This window comes from Giraffa tippelskirchi, chromosome 7 (assembly GCF_054371585.1).
Source record: "Giraffa tippelskirchi isolate mGirTip1 chromosome 7, T2T-mGirTip1v1.2.pri, whole genome shotgun sequence".
NCBI classification, from domain to species: domain Eukaryota; kingdom Metazoa; phylum Chordata; class Mammalia; order Artiodactyla; family Giraffidae; genus Giraffa; species Giraffa tippelskirchi.
In genome coordinates this window covers 93840778-93856533 of record NC_137281.1, presented here as the reverse complement: position 1 = coordinate 93856533, position 15756 = coordinate 93840778, and the positions used below count along the sequence as shown (strand labels likewise).

Sequence of the window (15756 nt, the reverse complement as noted above, 5' to 3'; positions counted from 1 at the left end):
GCACGGGGTGTGGGCTTGATCCCTGGTCAGGGAGCTAAGATCCCACATGCCCTGAGGCAAAAAAACCCAAAACATAAACAATAGAAGCAATATTGTAACAAATTCAATAAAGACTTTAAAAAATGGTTCACATAAAAAAATCTATTCAAAAAGTGTTCTTTTAATCCTGCATTTTAACTTCAATTTTTAATGGTTCTCTTTAATAATCTTTTTAGCCCTTGAACAGATAACACAGTAGCATGATCTACCTGTTTCACAGATGATATATTTATCTATATATGAAATGAACATTTCAGAGCTTCAAACCCACATTTAAAAATTAAAAACTTTTGAAATCATTTGAAAAACATTTGTTACTATACGTTTACCTCCTCTAAGTATGCATAATTCACTTGTTAAAATCCAGTGACAAGAGAAGGAATGTCTCTCTTTAATTTGAGATATTATTCTTCAGGATGTTATTTTTCTCCCAGGAATTCTGTTTTATGTAACTATATTTGGAAAGTGTGGATTTGATATTTGTCATTATAAGTCTCATTTATTGTTTTCTTTCTTTCTTATTCCTTTTTTTTTTTTTATTTTTCAGGTCAAACATCAGTGTGTTCAGTAAATCTCCAAGTGGTTACCAGTGGATTATTGACATCACAGACACTTCTCTCTCAGTGAAGACAGTGTTGTAAGTGCAGCTCTTCAAGCCTATTCTTCTCTCCAAGGTGCTCATTTAGTTAGTACTTAGTGTAAGGAAACTGCTTTTAAAATTCAGAAAATGATAGGCAAGTTTATTCATTTATTTTAATTCTAAGCCTCCCCAAAACAGAATCTATGAACATCATGTATTAAATGATCTTTAGTGATGAAAATTAACTATTGATATGTATTTATTTGGAAATTCATAAACATCAAGGTGGCTTAAAACTCAATATTCAGAAGACTGAGATCATAGCATCTGGTCCCATCACTTCATGGCAAATAGATAGGGGAAAAATGGAAACAGTGACAGACTATTTTCTTGGCCTTCAAGATCACTGCGGGTGGTAACTGCAGCCATGAAATGAAAAGACCATTGCTCCTTGGAAGGAAAGCTATGACAAACCTATGCAGCATATTAAAAAGCAGAGACATCACTTCGCTGACAAAGATCTGTACAGTCAAAGTTATAGTTTTTCAATAGTCATGTATGGATGTGAGAGTTGTACCATAAAGAAAGCTGAGCACTGAAGAACTGATGATTTTGAACTGTGGTGTTGGAGAAGACTCTTGAGAGCCCCTTGGACTGCAAGGAGGTCAAAGCAGTCAACCCTAAAGGAAATCAGCTGTGAATATTCATTGGAAGGACTGTTGCTGAAGCTGAAGCTCCCATACTTGGCCATCTGATGGAAAGAACCGACTCATTGGAAAAGCCCCTGATGCTGGGAAAGATTGAGTGCAGGAGGAGAATGGGAGACAGAGGATAAGATGGTTGAATGGCATCACTGACTCAAAGGACATGAGTTTGAACAATCTCTGGGAGATGGTGAAGGACAGGAAAGCCTGGTGTGCTGCAGCCCATGGGGCCGCAAAGAGTCAGACATGACTGAGCAACCAAACAACCAGAAACATCAATGTGACAGGGGAAAAAAAAGAAAAATCTGTGGATTTGAATTATCTCTGAAATGTATTCTAAAGCTTTATGCAAATAACCGTTCCTTCTTTCTATAGTCTAAGATGCATGTGTGTATGTATGCCTAGTGTGTTATCTGCTTCCTAAAGTGCTTTTGTTAACACCATAATTTTAAATTAAGTTTTTCAGAACGCTGTTCCTGCTGTACATTTTGGCATCTAAGATTAGGTCAGTGGCCGTAAATCTCATTTATGTACTTAATGCAAAGGAGATAGTGCTTTCTTGGGAATCATGTGAGCCAGATTCCTTACTTTGCCCCTCTTGTAAGATATTGACATATAAAACAAAATCCTCCCATTTTGTTTTGCATCTTTCTTCATTTAAAACTTTAAATAAAGAATGTTTATGCAAGGTTCTTTTTCATTCATAAAAATGGAAATCACTCTTAGAGACTGCATGAGTAGACTTGTATTCTTGTTCACGAATTCGCATGATAGATCACCCCATAAAATCTTTACATTTGGCTTGTGCAGCTGAGTTCATGACTGAATACGAATGATAAAGAAGCTTTAGCATTTTGTGGAAAGAAAAGAAATCATGCCTTCTAGTTGGCCCTTAGCTAGCTTTTAACTGCCTGAAAAACAGCTAGAATGTATAATCAAACTTGCCATTAACTGCACAACGTTTTGTGTAAATCTTTAGGTCATAATCTGTAAATTAATGCAAAGGGATTCTTTAAAATTTATTTGGTTTTCATTATAGTCACATGGAAATCTGCCAATCCAAACATCTATATATCTTTATTTTTTTTCACCTTTCTATCCATCAGAAATTAAAATAGAAATGATGGATTGTGTCACTGGCTGGTCCAGCAGCCTATTTCTTTCAATGCATTGGTGTGTGTTTACGGTTTGAGCTATATTATTTTCAATTTCTGGCAAAATAGTCAGTTTTTGATCCTGGGTAGAAAATGTCAGTGCTCACATTTCCTGTGGGGTTTTGGCTTTTTTGTGAAAAGGTAGGGGAAAGCTAAATGAATTATGATGCTGTCATCTGAAGAAACCACAGTGTAATTCTTTGCCAAATTTTAGCAAGAACAGAGCTGATCATCTGCTAGTATAAGCCTTTCCTTGAACCCTACCAGCAGTTCACTCAAGCTGCTGCCTGTTCTCTTTCATACTGTGAGATTGTAGCTTACAGAAGTCCTTTTAACCTTTCCTTGCAAAGTTAATTGATTTAATAACCCCCAAAGAAGATAAATTTTGCCAGAAGAATTTAAGAATCTAAATTTAGGAACTTAAAATTTCACAAATGAACTTAAGCAATATTTTAAGACTGAGTTTCTTAATATAAATAGTTTATGGAGAATGCATATGTCTTGTATTAATTTTTTTCAAAGCTGACACTCTTCCCATCCTTCACTAATCTATTTTCCTAGATTTTAAACAATAACAAATATTACCAGATAACTTTTGTGTGTTATAGTCTTTGAAATCATATATTCTCAGTGTGAATATAGCTAATGGATATTGTAATTATCTGATACTCTAGTTTGCCATGCTAAAGTGCTCCTCAATAACCTTTAATTTATACATTCTAGTATCTTTTACTGACCCCAAAAGGAAATATCCTTGCTTGGATTGATGGCATTTTTGTCCTACCCATTTGAAACAATTACTAGGAAAGAAATCTCAATATTAAAGATTATTATCTATGAGGATTCTTTAAGTTTTAGCAATTATTTTGTAACACAGTTTCTAATTACTTTTTCATTGAAGTATAGTTGATTTACAATGTTTTGTTAAGTACTGATCTACAGCAAAGTGATTCAGTCATACATATATATACATTCTTTCATAAATTTTTATTGGAGTATAGTTAGTTAACAATGTTGTGTTAGTTTTTGCTGTGCAACAAAGTAAATCAGTTATACATAGACATATATCAATTGGTTTTTTTTAGCTTCTTTTCTCACATGGGTCATTACAGAATATTGAGTAGAGTTCCTTGTGCTATACAGTGGGTACCTGTTAATTTATTATATATATGTAGTGTATTAGTTTATTTTATATACAGTAGCATTTTATATATAGTAGTATATCAATCCCAATCTCCCAATTTATCCCTCCTCACTCCTCATTCCCTGGCAACCAAACGTTTGTTTTCTACATCTGTAACTTTATTTCATTTGTACCGTTTTTTTAGATTCTACATATAAGTGATATCCCGTGATATTTGTCTTTGTCTGGCTTCTAAGTTTGATTAGATACCATTTGTTTATTTTTGTTTTTATTTCTGTTGCCTTGGGAAACTGACCTAAGGAAATATTGGAACAATTTATGTAGAGAATGTTTTGTCTGTGCTCTCTTATAGGAGTTTTATAGTGTCATATCTTATGTTTAAGTCTTGAAGCAATTTTGAGTTTATTTTTGTGTATGGTGAGAGGGTGTTTTCTAGCTCCATTGATTTACATGAAGCTCTCCAACTTTCCCAAAACCACTTGCTGAAGAGACTGTCTTTTTCCAATTGTATATTCCTGCCTCTTTTATCAAAGATTAATTGACCATGAGTATGTCACTTTATTTCTGGGCTCTGTATTCTGTTCCATTGATCCATATGTCTTATTTTTATGCCAGCATCATGCTGTTTTGATTACTGTAGCTTTGTAGTGTTGTGTGAAGTCAGAAGAGGGTTATGCCTCCTGCTTTGTTCTTTTTATTCAGGATTACTTTGGCAATTTTAGTTCTTTGATGGTTCCATATGAATTTTAGGGTTATTTGTTCTAGTTCTATAAAAAAATGTCATGGGATAATTTGATAATGATCTTATTATATCTGTAGATGGCTTTGGATAATATGGCCACCAAATGATTTTATTAGTTGATTTATATTTCTTGATAAATAATTTTAAGTCTTTGTTTCCTCATCACCTTTTTCATTTATCACTTTTTCTTCTTGTGGTCAGCCCCATCCTAGGATGTTTTCTTTCCATAACGTATATTCAGCGAACATTTTTTAGTGCCCAGCCGAGTACAGTGCTACATTCTGGGTTTACTACGGAGAATCAAATAGACTTAATTTCTGTACTCACAGATTTTAGAGTCTAGTGGAAATAATACCCATAATTATGCAAAAACGATAAGGGAGAAAGAAATGCAGACACCTCATCTAGATTGTTTCTCTGGGTATCTAGGAAGTTACCAGGCTTCCCAAGTGGTGTTAGTGGTAAAGAACCAGCCTGCCAATGCAGGAGACATAAAAAATACAGGTTCAATCCCTGAGTTGGGAAGATCCCCTGGAAGAGGGCATGACAAACCACTCCACTATTCTTGCCTGGAGAATCCCATAGACAGAGGAGCCTGGTGAGCTACAGTCCATAGGATCTCAAACTTAGCACACATACACAAAGAGTTACCAGGTGAAGAAAGGAGAAAGTAGGTGGAAAATTTTGCCTGTCAGAGGCAATAAATAGCATTTTGAGACCTAGAAGCAAGAGATCATGATGCCAGAGAGGACCTGAAAATAGTGGCAGAAAAGGGAGGCAGAAAAAAAATGCCTATCTTGTCTATTTTTGTATTGGGTTATTTGTCTTTTTTATTGATCTATAAGAGTTCTTTGTATATCCTATTTTTGACACCTTTGTCAAAAAGGGCTTCCCTGGTGGCTCAATGATAAAGAATCAGCCTGCCAAGGCAGGAGGTGCAGCAGACTTGGGTTCAATCCTTGGTTAGGAAGATCCCCAAGAGAAGGAAATGGCAACCCACTCCAGTATTCTTGCCTAGGACATCCCATGGACAGAGGAGCCTGCCAGACTACAGTCCATGGTGAAGCAAAGAATCAGGCACAACTTAGCAACTGATTGCAAAACCTTCTGTTCTGTAGCTTACCTTTTCACTCTCTTAATGCTGTCTTTCTTTCATACAGAGAATTTGTTAATTAGTGTAATGCAATTTACCATGTTTTCCTTTACAATTAATGCTTTTTAATGTCCTATTGAAGAGAATATTTCCAAGTCCAATAGCATGAGGAAATGTTCATTTTGTTCTAGAAGCTTTCTTGCTTACATTTCACATTTATATCTATAGCCCCTTCAAGAAGTGATTTTTATGTATGGAGTAAGGTAAGGTTCAAATTCATAAAATTCATAATATCCTTTTCCATAAAAATATATGATTGAACCATCACTATTGTTTGAAAGAACAATTCTTTCTGCAGTGCTCTGTAGCATTACCTTTCTCATAAACTAAGTATTTATATAACTGTGTCCCTGCTTTCAAATTCTTTGTTTTATTCTGTTGGTTGATTGGTCTATCTTTTTCTAGTACCACACAATCTGAATTATAGTAGCTTTTAAGTACTATATCAATGTCTTGATACCCATTAGAAAAAATTCTCCAGATTTCGTCTTTGAAATTATCTCTATTAGCTCTTCTTAGTCCTTTGCATTTTCTTGAAAATTTTAGAACGAGTGTGTCAGCTTCATTCAAAAATAATAGTAGAATTTAGATCAATAATACACTAAACATATAAGCTAGTTAGGGGACAACTGAGCTTTCTGAAGTACTGAGACTTTTCATTAAAGAACATGCTGTGTATCCCATATTGAGAGTTTTTCATCACATATAATTTATCTTAGAACTTCAACAATATATAAAATATGTAGCATTAAATGTATCAACCAAAGATAGAGGCAGTGGTAAACTGGGAAGAATAGGCTTTGTCTGGCTGACTAGTTATTTAATTACAGATAGTAGAATAATTCCATTAGTGCCTTGCTGCCAAAACAGCCAAGTCTGCCATCTAATTCTAGACCAAAGCCACATGTATGTGAATCTAATTCTGATGGAGAGATTCTAAGAGGGGAATTTGATGCCACGGATGTAAGCTAAAGTTGTCCTCCAAAGAGGAGTTTGGTTCAGTCAGTCACTCAGTCGTGTCCAACTCTTTGCGACCCCATAAACCGTAGCACGCCAGGCCTCCCTCTCCATCACCAGCTCCCAGAATCCACCCAAACCCATGTCCATCTGGCCGGAGATGCCATCTAACCATGTCATCCTCTGTTGTCCCCTTCTACTCCTGCCCTCAATCTTTCCCAGCATCAGGGTCTTTTCCAATGAGTCAGCTCTTCGCATCAGGTGGCCAAAGTATTGGAATTTCAGCTTCAGCATCAGTCCTTCCAATGAACACCCGGGACTGATCTCCTTTAGGATGGACTGATTGGATCTCTTTGCAGTCCAAAGAACTATCAAGAGTCTTCTCCAACACCACAGTTCAAAAGCATCAATTTTTCGGCACTCAGCTTTCTTCACAGTCCAACTCTCACATCCATACATGAGTACTGGAAAAACCATAGCCTTGACTAGACAAACCTTTGTTGGCAAAGTAATGTCTCTGCTTTTTAATATGCTATCTAGGTTGGTCATAACTTTCCTTCCAAAGAGTAAACGTCTTTTAATTTCATGGCTGCCATCACCATCTGCAGTGATTTTGGAGCCCCCAAAAGTAAAGTCTACCACTGTTTGCACAATTTCCCCATCTATTTCCCATGAAGTGATGGGACCAGATGCCATGATCTTAGTTTTCTGAATGTTGAGCTTTAAGCCAACTTTTTCACTCTCCTCTTTCACTTTCATCAAGAGGCTCTTTAGTTCTTCTTCACTTTCTGCCATAAGGGTGGTGTCATCTGCATATCTGAGGTTATTGATATTTCTCCCAGCAATCCTGATTCCAGCTGGTGCTTGCTCCAGCCCAGCTTTTCTCATGATGTACTCTGCATATAAGTTAAATAAGCAGGGTGACAATATACAGCCTTGATGTACTCCTTTTCCTATTTGGAACCAGTCTGTTGTTCCATGTCCAGTTCTAACTGTTGCTTCCTGATTTGCATACAGATTTCTCAAGAGACAGGTCAGAAGGTCTGGTATTCCCATCTCTTTCAGAATTTTCCACAGTTTATTGTGACCCACACAGTCAAAGGCTTTGGCATAGTCAATAAAGCAGAAATAGATGTTTTTCTGGAACATCTCTTGCTTTTTCGATGATCCAGCAGATGTTGGCAATTTGATCTCTGGTTCCTCTGCCTTTTCTAAAACCAGCTTGAACATCTGGAAGTTCATGGTTCATGTATTGCTAAAGCCTGGCTTGGAGAATTTTGATCATTACTTTACTAGCGTGTGAGATGAGTGCAACTGTGCGGTGGTTTGAACATTCTTTGGCATTGCCTTTCTTTGGGATTGGGATGAAAACTGACCTTTGCCAGTCCTGTGGCCACTGCTGAGTTTTCCAAATTTGCTGGCATATTGAGTGCAGCACTTTCACAGCGTCATCTTTCAGGATTTGAAATGGCTCAACTGGAATTCCATCACCTCCACTAGCTTTGTTCATAGTGATGCTTCCTAAGGCCCACTCGACTTTGCATTCCAGGATGTCTGGCTCTAGGTGAGTAATCACACCATCCTGATTATCTGGATCATGAAGATCTTTTTTGTACAGCTCTTCTATGTATTCTTGCCACCTCTTCTTAATATCTTCTGCTTCTGCTAGGTCTCTACCATTTCTGTCCTTTATTGAGCCCATCTTTACATGAAATGTTCCCTTGGCATCTCTAATTTTCTTGAAGGGAGCTCTATTCTTTCCCATTCTATTGTTTTCCTCTATTTCTTTGCATTGATCACTGAGGAAGGCTTTCCTATCTCTCTTTGCTGTTCTTTGGAACTCTGCATTCAAATGAGTATATCTTTCCTTTTCTTCCTTGCTTTTCACTTCCCTTCTTTTCACAGCTATCTGTAAGGCCTCCTCAGACAGCCATTTTGCTTTTTTGCATTTCTTTTTCTTGGGCATGGTCTTAATTCCTGTCTCTTGTGCAATGTCACAAACCTCCATCCATAGTTCATCAGGCACTCTGTCTATCAGATCTAGTCCCTTAAATCTATTTCTCACTTCCACTGTATAGTCAAAAGGGATTTGATTTAGGTCATATCTGAATGGTCTAGTGGTTTTCTCCACTTTCTTCAATTTCAGTCTGAATTTGGCAATAAGGAGTTCATGATCTGAGCCACAGTCAGCTCCCGGTCTTGTTTTTGCTGACTGAATAGAGCTTTTCCATCTTTGGCTGCAAAGAATATAATCAGTCTGATTTCGGTGTCGACCATCTGGTGATGTCCATGTGTAGAGTCTTCTCTTGTGTTGTTGGAAGAGGGTGTTTGCTATAACCAGTGCGTTCTCTTGGCAGAACTCTATTAGCCTTTGCCCTACTTCATTCTGTACTCCAAGGCCAGATTTGCCTGTTACTCCAGGTGTTTCTTGACTTCCTACTTTTGCATTCCAGTCCCCTATAATGAAAAGGACACCTTTTTGGGGTGTTAGTTCTTGAAGGTCTTGTAGGTCTTCATAGAACCATTCAACTTCAGCTTCTTCAGCGCTTCTCATCAGGGCATAGACTTGGATTACCATGATAATTGAATGGTTTGCCTTGGTAATGAATAGAAATCATTCTGTCTTTTTTGAGATTGCATCCAAGTACTGGATTTTGTACTCTTTTGTTGACCATGATGGCTACTCCATTTCTTCTAAGGGGTTCCTGCCCACAGTAGTAGATATGACGGTCATTTGAGTTAAATTCACCTGTTCCAGTCCATCTTAGTTCACTGATTCCTAGAATGTCGATGTTCACTCTTGCCATCTGCTGTTTGATCACTTCCAATTTGCCTTGATTCATGGACCTACCATTCCAGGTTCCTATGCAATATTGCTCTTTACAGCATTGAACCTTGCTTTTGTCACCAGTCCCATCCACAACTGGGTGTTGTTTTTTCTTTGGCTCCATCCCTTCATTCTTTCTGGAGTTATTTCTCCACTGAGCTCCAGTCATATTGGGCACCTACCGACCTGGGGAGTTCATCTTTCAGTGTCCTATCTTTTTGCCTTTTCATAACTGTTCATGGGGTTCTCAAGGCAAGAATACTGAAGTGGTTTGCCATTCCCTTCTCCAGTGGACCACATTCTGTCAGACCTCTCCACCATGACTCATCCGTCATGGTGTAATTACATCCAAAAGATAAGTGACCTACATGAACTGGCCTGGGGATATGGTTAGAGCTCATATAATCAGAACCTATACTCAGAACCATGAAAGAAGAGATTGTCACTTGGACTGAGGACATATTTGCAGTGAAAAACAATGAAGAGACTAAATACTTATCCATAAATAAAGTGATTACCAAGAATCACCAATAATTTAAAGAAAACCAACTCAAGCATGACATTCAACAAAAATCGTTTAAAGGAATTACAAAAAGAAGAACAAACAAACCCCAAAGTCAGCAGAAGAAAGGAAATAGTAAAAATCAGAATAGAAATAAAATAGAGGACAAAACAAACAAAAATAGTAGAAAAAATCAATGAAATCAAGAACTAGTGTTTTGAAAAGATATAAAACATTGATAAGCCTTTAGCAAACCATCAAGAAAAAAAAAAGAGAGAAAAGTCTCAAAATGAGAAATGAAAAGGGAGAAGTTACAACTGATATCACAGAAGTACAATCATAATCATAGGAGAATACTGCAAAAAGTTATACACCAACAAATTGGACAACCTAGAAAAAAATGTATAAATCCCTATAAACATACAGTACATACAAACATTCAATACTGAATCAGGAAGAAATAGATAATATGAAAAGACCAATTACTAGTATCAAAATTGAATAAGTACTTTAAAAATTTCCAGCAAACAAGTCTAGGACTGAATAACTTCACAAGTGAATTCTACCAAACATTTAAAAAAGAGTTAATACCTATCCTCAAATTATTCCAAAAAATTAAAAAGGAAAGAATACTCCCAAATTCATGCTAGAAGGCCAGCATTACCCTGATACCAAAACCAAAGATATTAGAGAAGAAAAAATTAAAGGCCAATATTCCTGATGAACATAGAGGCAAAAATCCCCCACTAAATATTAGCAAACCTAATCATCAATACATAAAAAAGATTATATACCATGATCAAGTGGAATTTATTTCAGGGATACAAGGATGTTTCAGCCTACACAGATCAATCAATGTGATACACCACATTAAGAAAACAAAGGATAAAAATCACATGATTATTACAATAGATACACAAAAAAAATCATTTAGCAAAATTCAACATCCATTCATGATAAAAACACTTCAACAAAGTTAGCATAAAGGGAACATATCTCATGATAATAAAGGCCATTTATGACAAACTCACAGCTAACATACTCAATGTTGAAAATCTGATGCTTTTCCTTTAAAATCAGAAACAAGACAAGAATGCCTACTCTTGCCATTTATATAAAAAATTAAAAATAGAACTACCATATGATCCACCAATATTCACTCCTAGGTATATATCTGAAGAAGACAAAAACACAAATTTGAAAGGACATAGGAACCCCATGTTCATAGCAGTATTATTTACAATAGGCAAGACAAGGGAGTAACTTGTGTTCAACAACAGATGAATGAATAAAGAAGATATGAGATATATATACATATGTGTATGTATGTGTATATATATCTATACATATATGTATACATAAGGGGCTTCCCATGTGGTGCTAAAGGAAAAGAACCTGCCTGCCAATGCAGGAGACGTAAGAGATGTGGGTTCAATCCCTGGATCCAGAAAATCCCCGGGAGGAGGGCATGGCAACCCGCTCCAGTATTCTGGAGACTCCCATGGACAGAGGAGCCTGGTGGGCTACAGTCTATGGGGTTACAAAGAGTTGGACACAACTGAAGTGACTGAACTGAACTGAACTGAAGTGACTTAACAGCAGTGTCTATATAAATGGACTATTATTTGGCCATAAAAAAGAATGAAATTTTGCCATTTATAACAATATGGATGGACCTGGAAGGCAATATGTTTAGTGAAATGTTAGAGTAAAAAAAAAATACACGTTTTCACTGATATGTGGAATCTAAAGAATAAAATGAATGAATATAACAAAACAGAAACAGACTCACAGATACAGAGAACAAACTAATCATTACCAGTGAGAAGAGGGATTGGGTTGGGAAAAGATAGAGGAATGGGATTACGACATAGAAACTACTAGGTGTAAAATAAATAAGGTATAAGGATGTAATGTACAACACTGGGAATATAGCCAATATTTTATAACAACTTTTTATGGTGTATAATCTATAAAAAATACTGAATCACTTTGTTGTAAACCTGAAACTTTTATAATATTGTAACTCAATTATACTTAAATTAAAAAATTAAAAATGCTAGTTTGGAATGAATAGTAAAAAGAACAGGTTTTCCTGTTCACAGGTGACTCAGTGGTAAAGAACCTGCCTGCTGATGCAGGAGAGGCAGGAGACATGGGTTCAATCCCTGGTTCGGGAAGATCTCCTGGAAAAGGGAATGGCTACCCACTCCAGTATTCTTACCTGGAGAATCCCATGGAGGGAGGAGCCTGGCGAGCTACAGGCCATAGTATCACAAAGAGTTAGACAGGACTGAGCATGCCTGTGCAAACATCAGCATGCGTGCACGCAAACATCAGCTTAGGAAACTGGAAGCTTAACTTAAGACATTTTTGCATGATCCAGTGCAAAATCACAAAGGGATGAAAAAGTATAGGAGTTTGTTATATTTGGTACACTTTATTTCTCTTTTTAAGGTTTACAGGTTCCTCAGCTTCATGTGATTGTATGCATATCTTTAATCTTTGGGAGATAGGACACAGGAATGTTTGAAGTCATAAAGGGAATTGTTGGAAAGCTTTGAGAATAACAAAAGGCACAGTGAGAAGAAGAAATGGTTTTGTGTTTAACTAACTGATGCACATATCTTTATTATAGTCTTCATCCTATTTTTGTTGGATTTAAGGAAAAGTGAGGGGTCTATATATTCTTCCCATTCCCCTTACTCCTATAAATTCCTATGTATTGATCTTTGGAAGATGACATGACTTTATACAATACACTCATATCTCTACTGATTAACATCTTCCAACGTTCTTTATTAAGGCTTCCCAGGTGGTGCTAGTGGTAAATATTATGCCTGCCAACGGAGGAGATGCAAGAGACATGGGTTCTATCCCTGGGTAGGGAAAATCCCATGGAGTAGAGAATGGCTACCCACTCCAGTATTCTTACCTTGGAAATCCCATGGACAGAGCAGCCTGGTGGGCTATAATTCATGGGTTGCAAAAGAGTCAGACATGACTTAGCAACTAAATAACAACAGCAACAATCCCCATTTTACAGATGATAAGACTAGGGTACCTAGAAGTTATCCAGGCCAAGTTATACAAGTAGTCGTTTGGTAAGATACACATCAGCAAGTGGCCTTTACGCACTTCTGCTTTTAGCCTGTATTCTGTATGGCTTCTCGGTAGGTGAGTGATACACCTATATTTTAATTCTATTATTGAAGGATTAAGTAAATGTATAGGTACTTTTCTCAAGCTACTTAGCTTTAAAATTTTTAGTGAGAAATTTAAGAGTAGACATTTGTCATAGGTTATAAAACAAAAATTACTTTTAGTGGAATTCTAATAACAATGGTTTCTCAGTGCTGAAGCAAAACAAATATTGGATAGATTGTGAAGCTGCATTTTGTTTTTAATTAGTGATTGTGAAAATAATTTCTCACTGTTGTTAAAGCAATTCAGTAGTAGAATCACTTTAAAACATTAATTCTTACCTATAAATAAATTCACCTTAGACAAACAATACATAAAAATGAAATGATACCGCTTAAGGTAAACAATAGCCTTTAATTAAAGTGTCTAAATGTAGTAGTAACTAAAGAGGTAAGCTGGCAACTGCACTGTTTTGGAAAGCTACTGACTTTGGGAACAAAGTGATGCTGACAAAGTCACCTCTGCTGTTCAGATTTGGAAGTTTGATAGCAACCTATGCTTATTCTGTAAACAAAAATATCCCAAGAAATAAAACAAAATATTTTCTTCTCTTTCCCCAAGTGACACATTTTCTTGGCTTTTTTCCCACAAATATGTTCATTTTAGCACAATCAAAAAATCTTTCAATCCAGGCATAAAACCAAAATTCTCTGTAACAAAGCTGATTTTAAGGCATTCATAAGAAAATGACATGTCTAAAGTATGTTGCATATAAGCAACATCACCCTTAAATAGAATGTGTTTTAAATGTAATCTTCAGAAATTGACATACTGATTTTTTTTAATCCAATTTAATTACTTTTTGTCTGCTGTATACAAGATTTGAGGAGGGAAAGTTTAAAATTCTTCTTAAACTCATCTAGAAGCAGTGTTTTCATTATTTTTCCTTTATTCTTTCACTATGTTTAAATAACAATACCTGAGTGAAAACTTTTAAAATTCAGTGAAAATTAAGATGTTCCCAAACATACTGATAAATTCATTCCAAAAATTATTTGGATTCCTACAAGCAAGTATATTTAACCTGAGATTAACATGGAGTTGAGAGGCATATATTATAATGAACTATAATAATATAGTTCAAAACACAAGAATAAGTTAATAATCGGATAATTTCCTATCATTCAAGGATGTGGTCCAGATAAATAACAAAAAGTTTGGAAAATACAGGAGGAAAAATGAGATGTGGAAGAAAAATCTGGGAGGTCCTACTTTCAAATAAACAAAACAGAAATAGATGGTAAAAAAGATTTTTTTTCCCTTGGTGGCATTTTATTTATTTTTTAAAATTTATTTATTTTTTAATTGAAGGATAATTGCTTGACAGAATTTGTTGTTTCTGCCAAACATCAACATGAATTGGTCATAGGTCACTAAGAGTCAGACATGACTAAAGGGACTAAGCACACACACACAAAAATAGTGGTATTCAGAAAAAGACTCCCACCCAAAATGACTCTTGGATGCTATCAGGGTTTCATTCTTCCACTCTAAGGAAAAAGAGAAATGCAGTAATACAGAAATGGCAGTGATAGAAAATACTAAATAATAACAAAATGTCAGTGAGAGAAAAATGGCAGTGAGGTTAAATATAAGCAAAGCTTATGTATAACCAGAAGATGGTGGCAGGGCAAATTGGGAAGCAAGAATAAATGTGTCTGTTTAGAATCTCCTCAGGATTAATGAAATTATATTGAGAGGATCTCTGTTAAGGCTTCCCTGGTGACCTAGAGGTTAAAGCATCCGCCTGCAATGCGAGAAACCAAGGTTCTATCCCTCAGTTGGGAAGATCCCCTGGAGAAGGAAATGGCAACTCACTCCAGTACTCTTGCCTGGAAAATCCCATGGACGGAGGAGCCTGGGAGGCTGCAGTCCATGGGGTCGCAAAGAGTCAGACATGACTGAGCGACTTCACTTTCCTTTTTCACTTTCTGTTAGGATATCCATATAACTGCTTTTTTCCTTAGTTATTATTGAAGCATTAACACACCCAAAAAGAGGACAATTCAAATACACAAATTAATTAATTTTCACAAAGTGATCACACTTGTGTAACTGCTACCCAGATCAAAAAATTAAACATTATAAAGAGTGCAGAAGTCCTCCCCCCAGCATTGTGCCCTTCTCAGTAACTATTTCTTCTTCCTTTCCCGACAGGGAACACCATTCTCACAAATAATACCACAGATAATTAGTTTTACTTGTTTTTTTAACTCAATAAAATATTTATTATCTATTCTTATGTATTCTGTTTGTGCCTGGCTTCTTTCATTTTATTTCACTCAACATTATGTCTATACAATTTACCTATCAGTTAGTTCAGTCACTCAGTCATGCCATGGACTGCAGCACGCCAGGCTTTCCTGTCCATCACCAACTCCTGCAGCTTGCTCAAACTCATGTCCATGGAGTTGGTGATGCCATCCAACCATCTCATCCTCTGTCATCCCCTTCATCTCCTGCCTTCAATCTTTCCCAGCATCAGGGTCTTTTCCAATGAGTTAGCTCTTCACATCAGGTGTCCAAAGTATTGGAGCTTCAACTTTAGCATCAGTCCTTCCAATGTATATTCCTTTAGGATTTCCTTTAGGATTGACTGGTTTCCTTGCAGCCCGAGGGACTCAAGAGTCTTCTCCAACACCACAGTTCAAAAGCATCAATTCTTCAGCACTCAGCTTTCTTTATGGTTCAACTCTCACATCCATATATGACCACTGGAAAAACCATAGCTTTGACTAGATGGACCTTTG

General features: G+C 36.4%; 1 protein-coding gene across 25 annotated transcripts in view; it reads left to right on the top strand.

The window, feature by feature from the left end:
• Window positions 1-15756, top strand: part of DPH6 (diphthamine biosynthesis 6) — a 300037-nt gene that overhangs the window by 224958 nt on the left and 59323 nt on the right. For 11 of the 25 annotated variants that reach the window (XR_014058719.1, XR_014058718.1, XR_014058729.1 and 8 more), the window contains one exon: window positions 587-676. Coding sequence is in view for 6 of the 25 variants with exons in the window: in XM_081507100.1 (XP_081363226.1) it covers window positions 587-666 (80 nt within the window). In the remaining 19 variants the exon portion in view is untranslated. Of the gene's footprint in view, window positions 1-586; window positions 3319-15756 lie in introns of those variants that run through there. The other 14 variants (XR_014058725.1, XR_014058728.1, XR_014058723.1 and 11 more) reach the window with 4 other exon arrangements.